Raw genomic sequence first — 20655 nt, 5'->3', positions numbered from 1 at the left:
TTATTGTTTGGAGACAGGACAAAATACTTCAATATGATGCTAATATCAACTCTACGGCTTATTTATCTATCACAATTTATCTAATATGACATAATAAACAATATTAATAACCTAGAAACATGATATATACTCTAGAATGAATATGTCACAACGTATGTGACTAGTAGTGGCGGCGGCAGCTGCCATTCCCTCTTGTGTTCTGACTACATATCTTCCCATGCTTTCATTATAAGAGGAAACAGAGTGTTTGTGAGGCTAACTGCACTAGATCACAGTTTCATAAGGAAAACACTCTGTCAGCATAGTTGCTGATCCCTGTATTTCCAGTATTATATAGCACAGCATATTAGTATCATCCATGTGCTTTAGATACGAGACCCCTTGTAGGCCTGTGGCTTTGTGTGACGTCACGGGATACAGATGTGTGGGCTCATGCCCCTGCCCCGGCCTCACTCGGCGGCAGACCATCCAGGCGTAGACAGGCAAGGCAGCTGGGCTCCATCCCTCATCTCAGTCTGACAATGTAGTTACCATCCTACAAGTGTGTCTATCTTCAACCTGCGATATCTCCATTTAAGAACCCTTTACGATAACTCAAATGTACGTATGTTATAAATAAGAAATATTGTATAAAAACACAACAGAGAATGTAAAGAAATAAGGTGGTTACTGTATGTATACTAGTACACACTTACCTTGGAGGAGATGCTGGTAGAGGTTTAGGGTGGTGAAAGATAGCGCAGGGCGATGTATGTTCTTAGTACAAGAAACTGCCTATTTACCGATTTCAACTACCCAATAAAGTGATCAGAAATTTGCAATTTGGCCAATCTCACGCAAATTAAAAAAGATGCCAATTTCAAAACAGGGTCCAGAATAAACAATGCAGGCATTCTTGGCACTAAAATAACATATCGTCTGTTCATTAGTCACATCTCCAGGCCCTTCTTATATTACTCTTGCTTTCTATTTTGATTTTTTATTCACACAAAAAATAGAAGATTTACTGTTATGCAGACTACTGCATTATTGTAAAAATTGTATAAATAATATCACTGCACTAGTGAAAGAATATTAGACTCCCCAGTTGACATGTATTGGATGTGTGGTGTGATTTGCTTACTCCTGAACATTGGTGAAAATCTAACATTTCTGCTACCTGGAGCTCAATCTCAAGGTCGTTTTCATCGTGAAAATAATCAAAATCATCTCTATTTCTGTAATAGGTTTTCCATTCTATCAAATGAGACCAAGAAATTACAGGAAAATACTATAGGGAAATACACCTCAAAGTCGGCGTTTTAATCCAAAAACATGTTTTTTCTCTCTCATTATGCACTGCGTGCTGCAGGATTTTTTTTTTGTACAGTGCACACTGACCATACAGACCCATTCTCTCACATGTGGGCCTACCAGCTTTCTCCTGCTTGATTTGAAGCCTCTAGAATTATTGAGTATATATACGTCCAAAACACTGGCTCGCGAGACGTATATATACGGCCAAAACAGTCAAAGGGTTAAAATGTCAGGCTTATGGATATCACAACTGCTCCCTAGTAATTAGGTAATTATGACACTTGCATTTACGACAACAGATGATGGACTGGAAATGTTAATGAATTATCAGTGGAAGAAAGTGACGCCTTGATAAAGATTATGCACCAACATGGTCTGGCCAGTTCATTTTACTGGTCTGAAAGACAGGACATTTGTTGGGTGCCAGAGCAACACCTCAGTTCCATGCTTCCTGTCCCATCAGTTGCATCATCTGGGTGACAATATCAGTTTTCAGAAAAAAATTTGGCAAATGTGAGCCACCAATTTAAAGCAATACAATGAAGAAATCAAGTAGTCAGAACTTCGGCTTGGGAACCAACTGATGATACCCGCTGTAGGCTTGGAAACCTAGATTAAGCAGAACCATTATTGGCTTGGGAACCAAACAGATACCCAGCAAGGCTTTGGAACCTCAACAAAAGAAACAAAAACTGCAGGCTTGAGAACCTGAAGAAAGAAACCCACCTGTGGCTGAGATTGCATGGCTATCGGCATGACGTCTATAGCGATGGGGTTGCTGGTTCATACTGATTGAACCAGTAGTGGAAATGCCACCATGGACCAACACAATAAAATACCTCTATGCTTTTCTCAGAGTGGTGAAAAAATGATCACATGACACGTCCAGCTTAAAAAGTTAACCATACTGCGGATTTTTGCAGAGCACTGAAGCTACACTAACCTGTTGAATTCTGATCCTTATTTTTTGAGCATTATATGGGTGCAATGAAAAACTGAAGCAACTTTTTCGATGGTTTAAAACATGCTCTTTCTAATGGATGCAGTCTGAAAATGTTTTAAGATGACTTCTGCAAAAGTGCATTGAAAATACTCTATTTTCTACATTTTTTTTTAATATGAAAATTTAAATTCAAATTTAAAAGGAATGAAACATTCTCCAAAGTTGGAACTATATATTTGTTAACAAGATTATGTCACAAAATAGTAAATTAAATTTCATTGAGACATTTTTTGATGCATTGATATTTTTACCGCACTCTGAGGCTCAGTCACTAAGTCAGTTTAAAAAATGTAAATCCATATTAGTTCCACTGGATTGAGCCTAAGAAATTGTGTAAGACAGCAAAGTTTCATTTAATTTAGTAGAAAGAGTGAGAAATTATTTTGATTCAAATCTGCCAAAATTTCAGAGGGTTACGGTACATGGTCGTGGGATAGTGTCAAACAAAGGGTTCTATCTTGGCAACCATTTCACTAACAGATCTAAAATTTTACCAAACTTAGTTTGAGACATGTAAGATTCAGCACACCAAGTTTTATCAAAATCCATGAAGGTGAGGTGGGGCACATTTCTAAAATCAGACCACTTGACATAGAATGACCCACAATAAAAAAATAATTGCACCAAAACTGCAAAATAACAAAAAAAGTTCAGAGGATGAGCAACAAAACCTCGAAGAGATGTTTACAGCATCCAGTGAGCATTCTGTAAGCATGTGACCCGAGCTGTTCGTGCTGTCAGCTGACAACCAAGAGATCATACAAAAAATAGGACATTTTTCCTCAAATCCCTTGTTTGAAACCCGATTTGTTCAACACATAATGCGGTCAACAACTGAGAATCCACTGTATATAAGCCAGTCACAGTTGTTATTATCATTATCAAGTATGATGTACTGTACATAACTGTATGTACTATATTTTTATACAACTGGTAGCTCATGGGACCACCGTTGTATACATGGCCCGTCATTAACCTCAATGTTGTCTTGCAGCGAATGACGGTATACGTATATCTATTTATTTTGACAAAATTGGTTACAATAATTAATGGAGAGGTGGGGGGGGGGGGAATATATAGTTTACCTGGAGAGAGTTCCAGGGGTCAACGCCCCCGCGGCCCGGTCTGTGACCAGGCCTCCTGGTGGATCAGAGCCTGATCAACCAGGCTGTTACTGCTGGCTGCATGCAAACCAACGTACGAGCCACAGCCCGGCTGGTCAGGAACCGACTTTAGGTGCTTGTCCAGTGCCAGCTTGAAGACTGCCAGGGGTCTGTTGGTAATCCCCCTTATGTATGCTGTGAGGCAGTTGAACAGTCTCAGGCCCCTGACACTTATTGTATGGTCTCTTAACGTGCTAGTGACACCCCTGCTTTTCATTGGGGGGATGTTGCATCGTCTGCCAAGTCTTTCGCTTTCGTAGTGAGTGATTTTCGTGTGCAAGTTCGGAACCAGTCCCTCTAGGATTTTCCAGGTGTATATAATCATGTATCTCTCCTGCCTGCGTTCCAGGGAATACAGGTTCAGGAACCTCAAGCGCTCCCAGTAATTTAGGTGTTTTATCTCTGTTATGCGTGCCGTGAAGGTTCTCTGTACATTTTCTAGGTCAGCAATTTCACCTGCCTTGAAAGGTGCTGTTAGTGTGCAGCAATATTCCAGCCCAGATAAAACAAGTGATCTGAAGAGTGTCATCATGGGCTTGGCATCCCTAGTTTTGAAGGTTCTCATTATCCATCCTGTCATTTTTCTAGCAGATGCGATTGATACAATGTTATGGTAGTTGAAGGTGAGATCCTCCGACATGATCACTCCCAGGTCTTTGACGTTGGTGTTTCGCTCTATTTTGTGGCCAGAATTTGTTTTGTACTCTGATGAAGATTTATTTAATTTCCTCATGTTTACCATATCTGAGTAATTGGAATTTCTCATCATTGAACTTCATATTGTTTTCTGCAGCCCACTGAAAGATTTGGTTGATGTCTGCCTGGAGCCTTGCAGTGTCTGCAATGGAAGACACTGTCATGCAGATTCGGGTGTCATCTGCAAAGGAAGACACGGTGCTGTGGCTGACATCCTTGTCTATGTCAGATATGAGGATGAGGAACAAGATGGGAGCGAGTACTGTGCCTTGTGGAACAGAGCTTTTCACTGTAGCTGCCTCGGACTTTACTCTGTTGACGACTACTCTCTGTGTTCTGTTAGTGAGGAAATTATAGATCCATCGACCGACTTTTCCTGTTATTCCTTTAGCACGCATTTTGTGCGCTATTACGCCATGGTCACACTTGTCAAAGGCTTTTGCAAAGTCTGTATATATTACATCTGCATTCTTTTTGTCTTCTAGTGCATCTAGGACCTTGTCGTAGTGATCCAATAGTTGAGACAGACAGGAGCGACCTGTTCTGAACCCATGTTGCCCTGGGTTATGTAATTTATGGGTTTCTAGATGGGTGGTGATATTGCTTCTTAGGACCCTTTCAAAGATTTTTATGATATGGGATGTTAGTGCTATCGGTCTGTAGTTCTTTGCTATTGCTTTACTGCCCCCTTTGTGGAGTGGGGCTATGTCTGTTGTTTTAGTACCTGTGGGACAACCCCCGTGTCCATGCTCTCTCTCCATAGGATGGTAAAAGCTCGTGATAGGGGCTTCTTGCAGTTCTTGATGAACACGGAGTTCCATGAGTCTGGCCCTGGGGCAGAGTGCATGGGCATGTCATTTATTGCCTGTTCGAAGTCATTTGGCGTCAGGATAACATCAGATAGGCTTGTGTTAACCAAATTCTGTTGCTCTCTCATAAAAAATTCATTTTGATCTTCGACTCTCAGTCTGGTGAGCGGCTTGCTAAAAACTGAGTCATATTGGGACTTGAGTAGCTCACTCATTTCCTTGCTGTCATCTGTGAAGGACCCATCTTGTTTAAGTAGGGGCCCAATACTGGACGTTTTTCTCGACTTTGATTTGGCATAGGAGAAGAAATACTTTGGATTTCTTTCGATTTCATTTATGGCTTTTAGTTCTTCCCGCGATTCCTGACTCCTATAAGATTCCTTTAGCTTAAGTTCGATGCTTGCTATTTCTCTGACCAGTGTCTCCCTACGCATTTCAGATATACAGTGGACCCCCGCATAACGATTACCTCCGAATGTGACAAATTATGTAAGTGTATTTATGTAAGTGCGTTTGTACGTGTATGTTTGGGGGTCTGAAATGGACTAATCTACTTCACAATATTTCTTATGGGAACAAATTCGGTCAGTACTGGCACCTGAACATACTTCTGGAGTGAAAAAATATCGTTAACCGGGGGTCCACTGTATTGACCTCTTTTAGCTGCTCTGTTATTCTTTTCCGTCGCCTGTAAAGGGAGTGCCTGTCTCTTTCTATTTTACATCTACTCCTCCTTTTTCTTAGAGGAATAAGCCTTGTGCATACATCGAGTGCCACCGAGTTAATCTGTTCTAGGCATAAGTTGGGGCCTGTGTTGCTTAGTATATCTTCCCAGCTTATATCGGTTAGGACTTGGTTTACTTGGTCCCACTTTATGTTTTTGTTATTGAAGTTGAATTTGGTGAATGCTCCCTCGTGACTAATTTCATTATGTCGGTCTGGGGCTCCACGCATACATGTCTGAACCTCAATTATGTTGTGATCTGAGTATATTGTTTTTGATAGTGGTGACAATAAGTGCACAAGCATGAAAACTGATGGGATTTGGATAATTAGGTTGCATTAAATATACAGTACAGTGGACCCCTAGTTATTGGCCATAATCCGTTCCAGAAGGTCGGCCTAAATCCGAAAAGGATGAAAACCGAAGAAATATTTCCCACGAGAATTAATGTAAATACAATTAATCCATTCCAGACACCCAAAAATATTAACAAAAAATACATTTTTTAAAGATAAACTATAGTTTTACATACAAAAAACAATGAAAAATAAATATAAAGCACAAATTTTAATGATAAATGAACATTACATACCTTTATTGAAGTCTCTTGTTGGCGTATGAAGAAGGCGAGGAAGGGAGAGGGAGTTGGGAATCCCGCTCCATAAGGACTTCAAGTATCAAAAACCCTCTCTAGGGTTACTTCCCTTCTTTGTCATTTACTGCCACAGTACATTCAATACTGACCTTAAAATATTTGTGATGTTGGGCGAGAGGTGAGTAGTATTTATGTGTAGGAAGTCAGTGTAGGCAGCGGTAGATGTAGGCACACGTATGTGCCCCCCCCCTGGGCTACACTACACAGCCATATTATTACCATGTTCACTGAGTTTAATCATTTCTAACAACCACCTTTAGATGCCATCATAAACAAAGGGAGAAGTAATGAATAATTATGCCGAGAATTGTAAACAAACGCGTATGAAGGGCAGTGACTGGGCCAGACACCAGATTCACAGTTTTTGTTAACGCTGAATCAGAGAAAACGTAATGTTTACTCTCCACCTGACTCACCATTCGATAGCATATAAACAGTGCATGTTTATATGCTATATAACATGTTTCTTATATAATTTTGAAGAAAATATCATAGATGGATAAATAAAAATGTCTATTTTAACCTAAAATAAGACATTTAATGTGCCAAAGAGTGATTATTATTAAACATGCATCGCATATAAACATTGCATGTTTTTATATAAATACTATGTAACGTGTTTCTTTGGGCCCTTGGTGGATTATTTCGTAGTCACAACCACAAAAAAACAATGGATTATAGCAAAATGTTTGGATGAATGTGCGGTGGAGTGGTGGGAGGACGCGTCCAATACGGCCAATTTCTGAGTTGCCGGCCAAAATACAGGATAGAATTTTGGACAAAAAAGCGGCCAAAATCTGACTTGGCCGATATCCACACCAGCCAATATCCGGGGTCCACTGTACTTATCATTTACATATATTCCATCAATGCAAATTTACATCAAATTCAGGAGGAAGATGTATGACTATCTTTGAGGTTCCCTATTTTTGGGCCTTTAATTTGCATTGATTTTCTATTATAATTAGTCTGTGCACTCTGTTGCATGCTTTTAATAGAACTCAGCCAAAATTCATGATACTATTCATTAAAACTTTAATTGATTATACAATCTCTCCTCACTTTGTGACGTACTCGTTTACCAAGGACTCGGACTTATGACATGTTCTCTGCGCAGTATGCATGCATAAATAATGTATATTAGAGCTGGTTTCCTCTAGTTTGTTTATTAGAATATACAGTACACTACTGTATAAACATTTAAAAATATACCAGAAATGTTATAAATGATCCAAAGGTGACATTAAAACAATCAAAGATGGTGGACACAAACCCACTACCATTATAGTACGATTCTCACTTAGCGACGAATTCATTTACTGACGCAGTCTTAGGAGCGAATCTCTGTTGTTAACCCTTTGACTGTCGCGGCCGTATATATACGTCTTACGAGGTACCGTGTTTGACATATATATACTCATAAATTCTAGCGGCTTCAAATCAAGCAGGAGAAAGCTGGTAGGCCCACATGTGAGAGAATGGGTCTGTGTGGTCAGTGTGCACCATATAAAAAAAATCTTGGAGCACGCAGTGCATAATGAGAAAAAAAAACTCCGACTGTTTTTTTTAATTAAAATGCCGACTTTGTGGTCTATTTTCGTATAGTATTTATGGTTGTATTCTCGTTTTCTTGGTCTCATTTGATAGAATGGAAAACATATTATAGAAATAGAGGTGATTTTGATTGATTTTACTATAAAAAGAACCTAGAAATGGAGCTCAAAGTAGGGGAAATGTTTGATTTTTGCCAATGTTCAAAAGTAAACAAATGATGCCATTGTCCAATAAATGTCCAACTAGCCATTCTAATATGCAGTCATGAATGGGTTGATGTTATTTATACAATTATTACAGTATTGCAGTAGTCTGCATAATAGTAAGTCTTCTATTTTTTGTTTGAATAAAAATTCAAAATAAAAAGCAAGAGTAATATCAGAAAGGCCTGGAGACATGACTGATGAGCAAAGAAAATGTTATTTTAGAGCCAGGAATGTCTGCATTGTTCATTCTGGACCTTATTTTGAAAGTCATATTTTTTAGTTTTCGTGAAATTGGCCAAATTGCAAATTTCTGACCACATTATTAGGTAGTTGAAATCGGTAAATGGGCAGTTTTTTGTACTCAATCGATAGCAAAAATGGAGTTCTAAAGAAATAGCTATGAGTCTGGGCGACTGGAACAATGGAATTAGCCGAAAATAGGGCTCAAAGTGGGCGAAATAGCCGATTTGTAAACAGCGCCGAGGTCGCTAACTTTGCAAGAGCATAATTCCATCAGTTTTCCATCAAATTTCGTTTTTTTTGGTGTCATTACAATCGGGAAAAGATTCTCTATCATTTCATAAGAAAAAATAATTTTTTTTTTTAAATTTTGCAACACCAGAAGACACCTCAGGATTGGGGGTTGCGACAGTCAAAGGGTTAAGTGACGAGAGGCTGTACTGGTATTTAATGATGAGACAGGTGGCATATGCAGTCAATGGCACTATTGGCATCAGTATTCACCTTGTCACAAACACTATCAGAGTTGATGTTTACAAACATAGGATTGCATGGTTACAAACTTATCATAATGTTAAGGAAAAAATGTCAAGACTTTTATTGAACTAAATAAACTGAATGAAAATGGTCTTTCTAATATGTACACTGATTTCATCATTGCTTAGTTAATCTTAAGTTAATTTTAAGCCAGCCCGTAATGCTATGCATATAAGTGGCTTTGGCATGCTGCTCTTACCTGTATTTTTTGTACCTCTGTATGTATGATTAAATTACTACTAAATGTACCATACAAGTATTTATTCTGTACAAAAGTCGAGTATAATTTAATGAAACTTAAGAATAGTGCCCACCATTATTTCTCACAGTAAGTTGAAAATAACACTAGCTAACATACTATGTACTTGCCCCCAGAACAGCCAAAATGCCATATTAAGTCCTTAACCACTATTTTTGCCTTCTGCATGTTGATGCATAATCATGCACAAGATTCCTTCACTCGTACATGTATGTTCCCACTTCCATTAACTAAACTGATATTGTATATGTATTATATTTACAGGCTGTATTTCTGGCATACTGAAGATTATCAAATTTATTATTTTACTAATATTTATTATAATTCTTGCCAAATGCTGTTTACTAAAATCTAGATGTATTTATTAGAATTAGTATTACCACAAAATATTTTTATATACTCAGAATGTGTTGTGTATATTTACTTAATCATCTAAATAGTCAAATGATTAATTTTACAATACTAATTTTATTCTTAGGTTAAAAATCATTGTTGACTTTTTTCATTTCTTATTTCTTCAGTAGAAATACCATAGGGGTTGTGGTGGCAGCAGCACCAACACATTCCTAACAGTATAGAACAACACTTCCCAAATCTAACCTAACTTAACCTAATTCAAGTCTAATTTAGGTGGAATCACCTTCAAAGCAACCAAAATACCTCGACACATTCACAGAAGACCATTGTGAATGTAGTATTACGTCATCATGCATAAGCACCGAGGCCCCCACCACCTTCACTCAATGCTATAACTGCTGCTGTTGCCACAGTAGTCTCCACAACATGCAGTATATCACTTGTTCCACGATTCTTACTGTGTTTACTAGTTATGTTTACATTCCACGAGTCAAAGTGATAGAACAAATGTTTTACACTGAATCACACATACAGGACTACTGCTCCATGAAATACCATATAATGCAATAAAATAACCATCTACTCTATGAGGCATTAAAATAAATTATGGTAATGCTTGTATTATAATAATAACAATCTTTATTTCTACAAGTATATATACAAGGTATACAGGCCTAGCTGACATCAATGACATACTACTATAAAGAAAGCCCCTTGTTATGCAGAGCATTTTGGGCAAATTAGGTCAATTCTGTCCCAGGATGCGACCCACACCAGTCGACTAACATCCAGGTACCTATTTTACTGATAGGTGAATATGGACATCAGGTTTCTTAAGGATACACATCCTAATGTTTCCAGCCGTACCGAGGATGGACCCCCCTGGACCTCGGTGTGAGTCGAGTGCACGAGCACACAAGGTATGGGACAAATCTGCATAAGTACAATCATCATACAAAGTTTCGTGTGTAACCTACTTAGAATAACCCAAAAAAGTCAGACAACTACTTATTTCCACTGGGGTCGTAACTTCAACTTAACCAACTGGTAAACAAGCCCATGACGAATAATTCTGAATGCCACATACCTTTTAAAGGCACCAATTATATATGTGGTGTAAATAATCAAGTTGTACATTCTGGTGAACTTTCATCAGCAAACATTTACACAGAACCAGAATGTTTATTGGTAAATATTGGGATATATAAAATAAAGAAGTTGAACAAAATGTTTGAAAATAATGTAACGACCAGCATGTCATTCTGTGAATTATTAATTATCATTTATTGTGTAAGAATATATAAAATATTAGCATCAAGTGTACAAGTAAGCTGGGAAGTGTTAGTACCGGTCAAGACTTGTACATATTACCATTATTATGTGACTCTAGAGGTCACCATGTTAAACCCACTTGATAAAACACACTTATAAACTTCATATGAAGGAATAAGTTAAGAAATGTAAATGTTGGTCAATATTATTTGTCAAAGCAGTCCAAAATGTTGAAGCAAGAAACAGAGGCTAGATGTATGTGTGAGCCTCTCAGATGACTCTGAGCAGGTGGAGGGTGATCACTGTGTGGAGTGTGTGTTCAAGAAGATACTACGTGGACACACAAGTACTTACCTTAAGTCAGGGCTTACAAGTTAACATAAAATGTTAAGTTTGCCATCTCACGCAGTCACACTCCGATACAAAACACTTCCTCAGCTTGGTAAGCATTCATCGTATCATAATAAAGTTCACATATCTTCCCACAAACTTATTACCTATCTCAAACAACTTAATAATATTTTATATATAATAAATAGTAAAAATTTTAGATCAAGAATGATATATTTATTTAATACGAAAGCGAGTAAATTCAGCTGTGATCTAAACAAAGGTTGTGATTGGCTGAGGTGGTGAGCAGGAGCCAATCAGAAGGGTGGAAGTGTGGCGGGGTGATGACGTCACGAGGGCAGGCCGCGGGGGCCAGGGAGGCAGCAGTCAGCGGGGGTCACTGCTGCTGCTGCCATCACTACCTGCTACTGCTGCTGCTGCTGCTGCTGCTGCTGTATCATCCACTCCTGCTGCTCTGGCTGCTCTCCACCATCACTGACAACACTCGCTCTCCTCCCCTACAATGGCCAATGCGGCTGAGAGAGAGGAAGCAGATATGGACATTAACTCGCCAGAACAAGCAGCAGAGATGGTATAAATTGATCATTTGTATCTTGAGTGATCTGCCTGACGGTGTGGCTCATCAAGTAGCACTCATATTCATAACTAACTCGTTCACATCTTTATTTTCCAGTACCAGCCTCGTCAACTCGACTTATCCTCTCCTTCCTTGGATCGAACCTGAATACCTCTTAGTCCGCCAGGTGCTACATGACACCTACGGGTTTACCACTTCCTCCTGATTAGAATAAAACATAAATACCACATACTTAATATAAATTAAAATGCACTAGGCAAATGAGTTCTCCCTCAGAATATAAAGAATATGTTTCATAAATTTTAAGTTTTCAAATTTATTCACAGTGAATGAACCTTCGGCTCACAACCGTAGAGCCCGGGTTCAATCACGGGTTGGATGTAGGTACCTCCAGGTATACCTGATGGCTCCTCTTGACACTACAGTCCAAGCTAGTAGGTGCCCTCACTGCGAAGGTCTTGATCCCAGGAATTAGATCTAGGCTCGTCCTTGTATTAAGTCTGATTATCAGTCATTGTTGAGGCGCAGTATGACCCCGTCTGGGTACTGGCTTATATCTACATTAAAACTTAAGTAGGTACCTGGGTATTAGGTGTTTGTAGTGGATCACAAGCAAATATAAAATACCTGGATGTCTTTATTTCAAGACGTGTGGCCAACCACTGGCTGTTTTTAATTCAATAAAAGATCAACGAAAGCATATCTGTAGTGTATATTATTATGTGACTAAGAATATGCAGTTGGTGGCGTTTACTCAATAAAATACCAAAAACTGCGTATTTTGTCTTTACCGCCACACTTGTGAGTATATCTAACATTGATGTACAAGACGAAGAGTGCAAGTATGGCTTCCTAGGTTAATACAAGTGTTTCACAACAAGGAAAAGGAAGGTAGCACTGACTACCATGGGCCAGTGGGTGACCTGGACCTGTCTAGTATAGGCCGGTAGGCCTACTGCAGTGATCCTTTTTTTATGTTCTTATTTGTAGGTCTACTGGCCTTTACCGTCTCAACCTACAGAGAGGCTTTGACGCCAGTGAGAGGCTCTTGATCCAAGGAATTGAACCAGACCTCCTTCCTTGCCTCCCGTTATGAGTTAGAAGTGCTTTCCTCATGAATGTAATAATAATAATATCTTCATATCTAATAAGTTTCCACACGTATAAAGCACCACATACATATAATAGTAGTAGTAGTAGTAGTATTTATTATTATTATTTATTATTTATTATTATTATTAATTATTATGATTTATTATTTTATTTATTATTAATTTATTATTTATTAGTATTTATTATTTATTATTAATTATTTATTATTAATTATTTATTTATTAATTTATTATTAATTTATTATTTATTATTAATTATTTATTATTATTAATTATTTATTAATTATTATTTATTATTATTATTATTAATTTATTTATTATTTTTATTTTGTAACCTGATTGTATCCTGCTTAAACTTTGAGATAAAATTTATTCAGGAGATCTACAGCTGCTTTTATGGACTAGTATAAATTTATATAGTGGTTTTGGATTCACATATGTTTGCATATTGAAATAGCACATTTTTAGTTGTAACTATGTAAGAATGGAGAAGCCCTGCATCAGACCTCATGGCCTGTGCTAGACAGGTCCTTCTCACATGCAATCCTTGTAATTATAGTTCTCCAACCTGTTTTCATAGGCACCAAAAATATTATCTTCAATGACGCTTGGCAGATTGTTCCACATATCTACAGCTTTATTCCTAGACCAAATTTTATGGGTTTAGGGCTTCCACCTTGACTAAAATAATAACAATAATAATAATATTCCTAGACCAGTATTTTCCTGCATCATTCCTAAATCTGACTTTATCTAGCTTGAATTTATTGTCCAGAATTTTTCTTGGTTAAATATTCTCAATACTCTCTATATCTCCTTTGTTTAAACTGTATAAACTAAATATAAATGCCATTCATACTATAGTAATAATCACACCACATCTTCAGAACAGTGCACTGTAGTACTGTTGTTGACCTCAGACATTTCCTGAAATACTAACAGAACACACAGGCATTGCTCTAGAATCTAATGTATACCTCTTTGATATCGCTCAATTCATGTTTGAATATATACAAAAAATCTTTGCCATTTAAAGGGCCAGAAATTAAGAGTAACTTAATGAATTCAGATTAAAGCTAAAAAAAAAAAAAATACTGTTCCTAAATAGTCTATTCATTAATTCACTAAAACATTCATTTAGCAACAAATTTTTTAATTAGCTAGTATCAGTTATTGCATATTACTGCTATCCTATTGATTACACCTTTTATCCCATATCTTTATATTGTCTGATTTTTTTTATTTATTTTAATAGTGAGTTTAGGTCCTGATCTGAATCTTTTACTAATGTTGGAACATACAGACAGCCTCTGTGGGCTTAGCATTAATAGTTATTTCTTTTGCAAATACTTTACTTATTGTAGAAGATACAACAAAAATGTCAACTAACAGTTGGTATTTTAAGGTAAAATGTTTACCTGGAGTTTACCTGGAGAGAGTTCCAGGGGTCAACGCCCCCGCGGCCCGGTCTGTGATCAGGCCTAATGTGATAAAATTTATAAGATAAAATTTCGTTCGGATTTTTAACCCCGGAGGGTTAGCCACCCAGGATAACCCAAGAACTATCTAACTTATTTCCATTGGGGTCCTCAATCTTGTCCCCCAGGATGCGACCCACACCAGTCGACTAACACCCAGGTACCTATTTGCTGCTAGGTGAACAGGACAACAGGTGTAAAGAAACGTGTCGAAATGTTTCCACCCGCTGGGAATCGAACCCGGGCCCTCTGAGTGTGAAGCGGGAGCTTTAGCCACCAGGTTAGGTTGTTCTCATACACCAAAAAAATTAATCTAGCAATCTAACTAAACCTAACTTAACCCAATAGTCATTGCAGGATGCAGAAGTGTGTAAAATTGTCATAAACTGTAAATTTTTGTTTCATACAATAAGAAGCATTCCCTTCACCATCATAAGTTATGGAAATCTACTCTCTGAGCCTGGCCATTGGCCAGGCTCGTCTGATGCTTGCCTGGTCAACCATGCTGTTGCTGCTGGAGGCTCGCTGCCCCACATATCCGTCACATCCTGGTTGATCTGTCACCTGATGAAGATATTTGTCCAGTTTCCTCTTGAAGGCTTCTATACTTGTTCCAGCCATGTTTCTGATATCTTCTGGTAGGAGGGTGAATAGCCTGGGACCCCGAATGTTGATACAGTGTTCCCTTATTGTCCCCACTGCACTCCTGCTCCTCACTGGGTTTATTTTACACTTCCTCCCATATCTCTCACGCCAGTATGTTATGACAGTGTGCAGATTTGGGACCAGGCCCTCTTATTATTTTCCATGCATGTATTATCATGTATCTCTCTCTCCTCCACTCCAATGAATACATGTTCAAGTACACTGTATTTGCTAAAGAAGGAGCTATTATTGCTGGGGTCCACAGAGGTTCTTTGCATGCTTAAACATGCAGTAAGTAAAAAGCTTAGTTCAGACCAAGACCTAAGCAACTACTAGTTTTAACATTTCCGCATCATTATTATTGCTGTTACTTTTAATTCCACTATTGTTATTTTATTCCTACCTGTCCAGTTATTAATTTATACATTATATTACCAACCCAGTTCTCAACCCAAACTCTCCCATTCATGTACTGGATTGTATACTGGTAATTGATGAAGGATACAAGTGTAGTGGAGACCTTCACTTGTACAATGTTTTACCCAACATTGGGTTTTTTCAAGTGCATGCCTTATCCTGTGCTTGGATAAAGTGTACAAATAAAGGTCTCCAATGCATTTGTCATTTTTTGTCAACATGAATATCCAATTATGCCAGATATCTAAGTAAATGTAATGACAATTTCAGTCCTTTACCAGAATCATTAATTCATAACCTATTTCTTACAGAAAACTGATATATGTACCAGATATACATGTACAACATACCTAGGTATATTGTACAGCCATACATAACCAGACTAGATCTAAAGGGAGCTGGAGTAACAATGTTTTTCATCTAGTCTTGAGCTGGAATGTGTAAACCTAATATTATATAAAAGCCATGTGCAATTTTCTACTTAAATGCCAGACTCTACTTACAGTAGAAGTAACATACAATAAAGATTTCCGTACACTGATACTGTATAATAAGTTTCAATAATAACCTTGGCCAAATAATTAATCATAAACACACTTTAACAAAAATCATTTAATAATTGGAATACTGTATTCACCTAAGTCAAATTGAAGACCCCCAAAGTTGCAGGCTTCACAAATATGTACTGTACATGTATTTATACCATCAATAGTTAAGCCTCTTTGAATTACTGAGAAACTGCTTCATTAGACCAGATATAGGCTAATAATAGCTTGTCAGAATGAAGTCATATAATTATGGGCAGAATGACTGATCACAATCTTGCCTTCATGATCACCAAATCATACATTCACATTCAAATGTCTGTGAGCAATTAGTAAACACAAATGCATCACAGATATTAATTGGCAGAAGCAAGTGAACAGTGTAATAGTCCCTTTCACGAGGAGTACCTTGATGTTTGTGAAGTACTCTTAGTCCAAAGAATTAGAGCTCTCCCCTTGGATTCAGTTTGATTGCATCTCACTGTGACCCCAGCCCATGGGACTTTATGCTTCTCCATGAATACAGTAATAATAATCATCTATAGTGCACACACACTGTACACTAACCATAGACCCATAACTGTAAAGAAGTAGTCTTAGTATAAAAAAATCCTCAACACTTAGCAGTCTAATTAGATAATCTTGATTTTGGAATGGACCTACTGAGATCAGTTACTGAGACTGATTACCCCCATTCCTTTGGGGCCATTTGTGTAGATTTTAAGGTTTTCAAAAATTGTGTACAATATATTAAACTGATACAGTACACATAACATAGAACAAGCATACTTCACTCAGTGAATATCTGGTTTATTTAGTGAACTTGTGTGTGTGTATTTAGCAGGATGTTGGTACTACCCCAGAGTTGGACCATCACCTTGACACTACTCCTTGCCAAGTTGACAAATATCTGGACTTTGTTGCTATAAATAAAAGTAAGTATTTTTAAATTAGCATTGTTTTTCTTATTAAACTTCCATATACTTTTCTTAAATGTGCTTATTAGAATTGAATTCAAGTTCAGCTTTTGGGTCCTGTCTCTTAAGCACTCATAAATACTGGAAGATGTGGCCCAGTGGAGTATAGGCACACTTAGTGGCCGCTGAGAGCCCCAATTACCGAGGGGTTCCCAGATCATTAAATCTTTGTTTCTTAACCCTTTGTGAGTCACAGTAAAAGTCATTTGGTATTATTATTATCAAAGAAAAGGCTTAATTTTCAGTAACAGCATGGAAAAAATGCTTTCATGCTTGAGATGATTGTTGAAAATGGTCACTTCAACTATACACACCATAGATCCCCTAGATGTTGTTCCACTTACGGCAACATACTGTAGCACAGTATGTATTTGTGTATCTATAGAAACTTTTAAATGGTAACTTATATGTATAGTTCTTATAGTTTGTACTACAGTACAGTGATTCTCATTCAAGGGCTCCATCCTAAGCCCAGGGTGTAGTTGATGCCAAAACCCTTTCAAGACTGGGATTGATGTTTAATGTTTGAAATTTTGAGAATATTTCAAAAACTAGTGTACATAAATGATGACATTATCCTTGGGAGAGATGTGGGTTTAAAAGATAATGAATTGGGTATGAAATGGAAGTTGTTACATTTGCACTTTGCTGATGACTGTGCTTTTGCAAGATTCTGAAGAGAGGTTGCAAAGGTTGGGAGGGTTAATAAATGAAGGAATTTGTAAGTGAACATAGAGAACAAGATTAATAAGAGTAAGTAGTAGTTTATGGAAAGAAAGATTTTTACATGAGATTAAAGGGAGGGAAGTATAGAGGAAGTAAGTACTTGGGTTCTTTGTGGTGGATATATCAACTGATGTTTGCATGAAAGACAAAGTGAATAGATGATGAAATAAAGGTAGGTGGAGTGTTAAGGCATATTTGGAACAAAATAGTTTATCATTAGAAATTACATAAAAGGAGAATACTAAAATACAGTATGTCGTTGAAGAATGAGACACTTGTGCAATATTTGAGGTAATGTTTTGCCAGCCAGTGGCTTCTTCAGTTCATTACAAAGAAGAACAGTGGAAGGTGAGGAGAATGAGGTAATCAGTTCCTCAGCCTGGAGTCAGTGTGTTCAGTTCATCAATCTTGAGAAAAGTACATCATGTGCTTGGAGATGTGGCTTATATACTAAAGTCAGGTGAGTAGGAAGAGGAAGGGGTAGAGTCACCATTGGACAAATCCACTAGTATAAGTAGGTCATGTCTGTAGCTTAGGCAAGTGTAGAAGAATTGCTTGTATCAAGATGCCAAGATGTTAGTGTCTAACAGATGTGATGTAAAGAATTTAGAAAACCTACAAGTTGAGGAATGCAACACTTGTGCAACATTTGAGGATCTTTAGTGAGGAAACATTTTGCCAGGTTGGAGTACTGCTGTACACTAATGGCCCCTTTCAAGGTAGGCACAGTTGCAGACATGGAGAAGATACAGAAAACTTTCATTGCACATCATTTACTGTGAACATTTGAAGTTTCATGACCTGTACTCCTTGGAATGCAGGCAAGAGAGATGCATCATAAATCTATACAGTGGAACCTCAAATATCGAACTTTCTTCAGTCCAGAAGGCTGTTCGAGTCCCTTTACCGAATGAATTTATTCCCATCAGGAATAATGTAAATTAGATTAGTCCATTTCAGACCCTCAAAAATACACTTATAAAAGCACTTACAAAAATACACTTATAAAAGCACTTGCAAAAATACACTTACATAATTGGTTGTGTTGGGAGCAGTTCGATTTTTGAGGTTCCACTGTATCTGGATAATCCTAGTTGGATTAGTCCCAAATCTTCACACGGAAAACACTCCCTATGAAAGCAAATGACTTGGCAGGCAATGTAACATCCCTCCAATGAAAAGCAGGGGTGCCACAAGTACACTAAGAGATGACACAGTAAGTGTCAGGGGCCCAAGACTTTTCAGCTGCCTTTCAGCATACATAAGGGGGGATTACCAATAAACCCCTGGCTGTCTTTAAGAGGGAACTAGACAGGCACCAAGTCAGTACCTGACTAGCCAGGCTGGTCAGGGACTGACTTAAGGTGCGCACATTGGACTGTATGCGACTGGCAGCAACAGCCTTGTTGATCAGGCCTTCATCCACTACAAGGCCTGGTCATGGATCGGACTGTGGTGACATTGACCCACAGCACACCCTCTAGGTATGCACTTGCTGCACAGACCCATTCATATCTAGGCCAAAATTTATCACTCGGTGATCTGAGTTCATGACATAGAACTACATCAGGGACCCTTGCCATAATGATGTAGTTCTAGGTGATAGACAGCAAAAGGGTTAACCAACTGAATGTTGAGCTGTGAGAGTATCATTTCCTTCTCATACTTAACTGAGTATTTAGCTTCCACCCGCTGTGTTGAATGAGCAACATGGATTTAGTGCTTCACGTAAATACGGTGTTTCTTCACTTAGCGACGTACTCGTTTACCGACTGCTCAGACTTACAACCAACTCTCCAACCAGTGTGCAAACCTATGTATTTTAGAGCTAATTTCCTCTATTCTGTTTATGACAGTGTACAGTACACTACTGTATAAACATTCAAAAATATACTAAAAATGTTATAAATGGTGCATAGGTAACAAAAAAATATCTGAAGATGGTTGACACTACCAATACAGTATGCTTCTCGCTTAACGACCAATTTGCTTACCAACCTACTCTTTGGAATGGAACCCTGTCGTTAAGTGAGGAGAGACTGTATAAGAATTTATGACATAACATTACTAATTTCCTGGTTGTTTTCTATAGTAGATCTATTCCTATTTAACTCATTGTTACATTTGATAATTCCTCAACAAGTCTGTTAAGTTTGCTGATGGTAAGCTTTATACTGTTATAGCCAAACTTTTGTGTGGCAGTCAGTTGCCGCTTTGTACTCTTATCTTTGACTATACCACTGACTGGTTTTTCACATGATTACTTTTCATGACATTGTTACTATAAACTGAGTGTTTAATAGTTTGAAAAAGCACATTAGATGAATGTGGTTATGTTAGTTATGTACTCTAATGAGAATTATTAAATGTGTATTATTAGCTTAAAAGTTTTAATTAAATTTTTGTATTATAAATATATTGCATTAACTCAGATGGGCACCTCCTCATGGGAAGCAGCAGTTTAACTGGACGATATTGGGGAGGCTCCATATGGTACTATGATGATGTAGCACTTGCTCCACATGTTGAGAAATGTCTTGTTGGATATGAAGTTGGCTCTGGAGTGGCTGATGGGGCATTTGTTGATGACAGCACAATAATAATAGGACAGGTAAGATTTAGAACAATATTTAAATGATAGTGATATCTGTCATTAATGCAGTCCCTGTTGGGACCCCAAAATTACAAGTGCTGACTACATCGGGATTTAACCCTCAAACTGTCCAAACAGATTTACGTACACATGCGTAGTGCTTCAAATGTAGATCTACGTTTTTTTTACATATTTTCAAATATAACAATAAAAAAAAGAGTAGATCAAGTTTTTTTTACACGTTTTCAAATGTAAAAAAAAAAAAAAAAAAAAAATCTACATTTTTTTACATACTTTCAAATGTTGAAAAAACGTAGATCTACGTTTGGACAGTTTAAGAAGGGTTAAACAAAAAATTCTTCTGAAGTATTATAGAATCTTTTTATGAAAGTAAGAAACCAAAAATATGAAATTTGACGAAAACTTATTACGAGTTATTCAAGTTGGCAAGGAAGGGGCAATT

The 20655-nt window shown here is 37.6% G+C and overlaps 2 protein-coding genes across 5 annotated transcripts in view; one reads left to right on the top strand and one right to left on the bottom strand.

Moving 5' to 3' along the window:
- The window catches only part of Set1 (SET domain containing 1), a gene marked incomplete in the record, with an annotated part of 508988 nt that extends 497811 nt beyond the window's left edge, over positions 1–11177 (bottom strand). Inside the window, 1 exon segment of the mRNA XM_070083037.1 lies at positions 11126–11177.
- A 279-nt stretch (positions 11178–11456) lies between these two features.
- Positions 11457–20655, top strand: part of LOC128685503 (methylosome protein WDR77) — a 99911-nt gene continuing 90712 nt past the window's right edge. Inside the window, exons 1-3 of one of the 4 annotated variants that reach the window (XM_070083034.1) lie at positions 11457–11693; positions 16741–16831; positions 20032–20210. In XM_070083034.1, the coding sequence (XP_069939135.1) occupies positions 11625–11693; positions 16741–16831; positions 20032–20210 (339 nt within the window). In that variant the 5' untranslated portion in view covers positions 11457–11624. Of the gene's footprint in view, positions 11694–12617; positions 12646–12679; positions 12820–16737; positions 16832–20031; positions 20211–20655 lie in introns of those variants that run through there. The other 3 variants (XM_070083033.1, XM_070083036.1, XM_070083035.1) reach the window with 3 other exon arrangements.

Source organism: Cherax quadricarinatus, chromosome 8 (genome assembly GCF_038502225.1).
Source record: "Cherax quadricarinatus isolate ZL_2023a chromosome 8, ASM3850222v1, whole genome shotgun sequence".
Taxonomy (NCBI): Eukaryota; Metazoa; Arthropoda; class Malacostraca; order Decapoda; family Parastacidae; genus Cherax; species Cherax quadricarinatus.
This window is presented reverse-complemented; position numbering and strand designations above follow the sequence as displayed.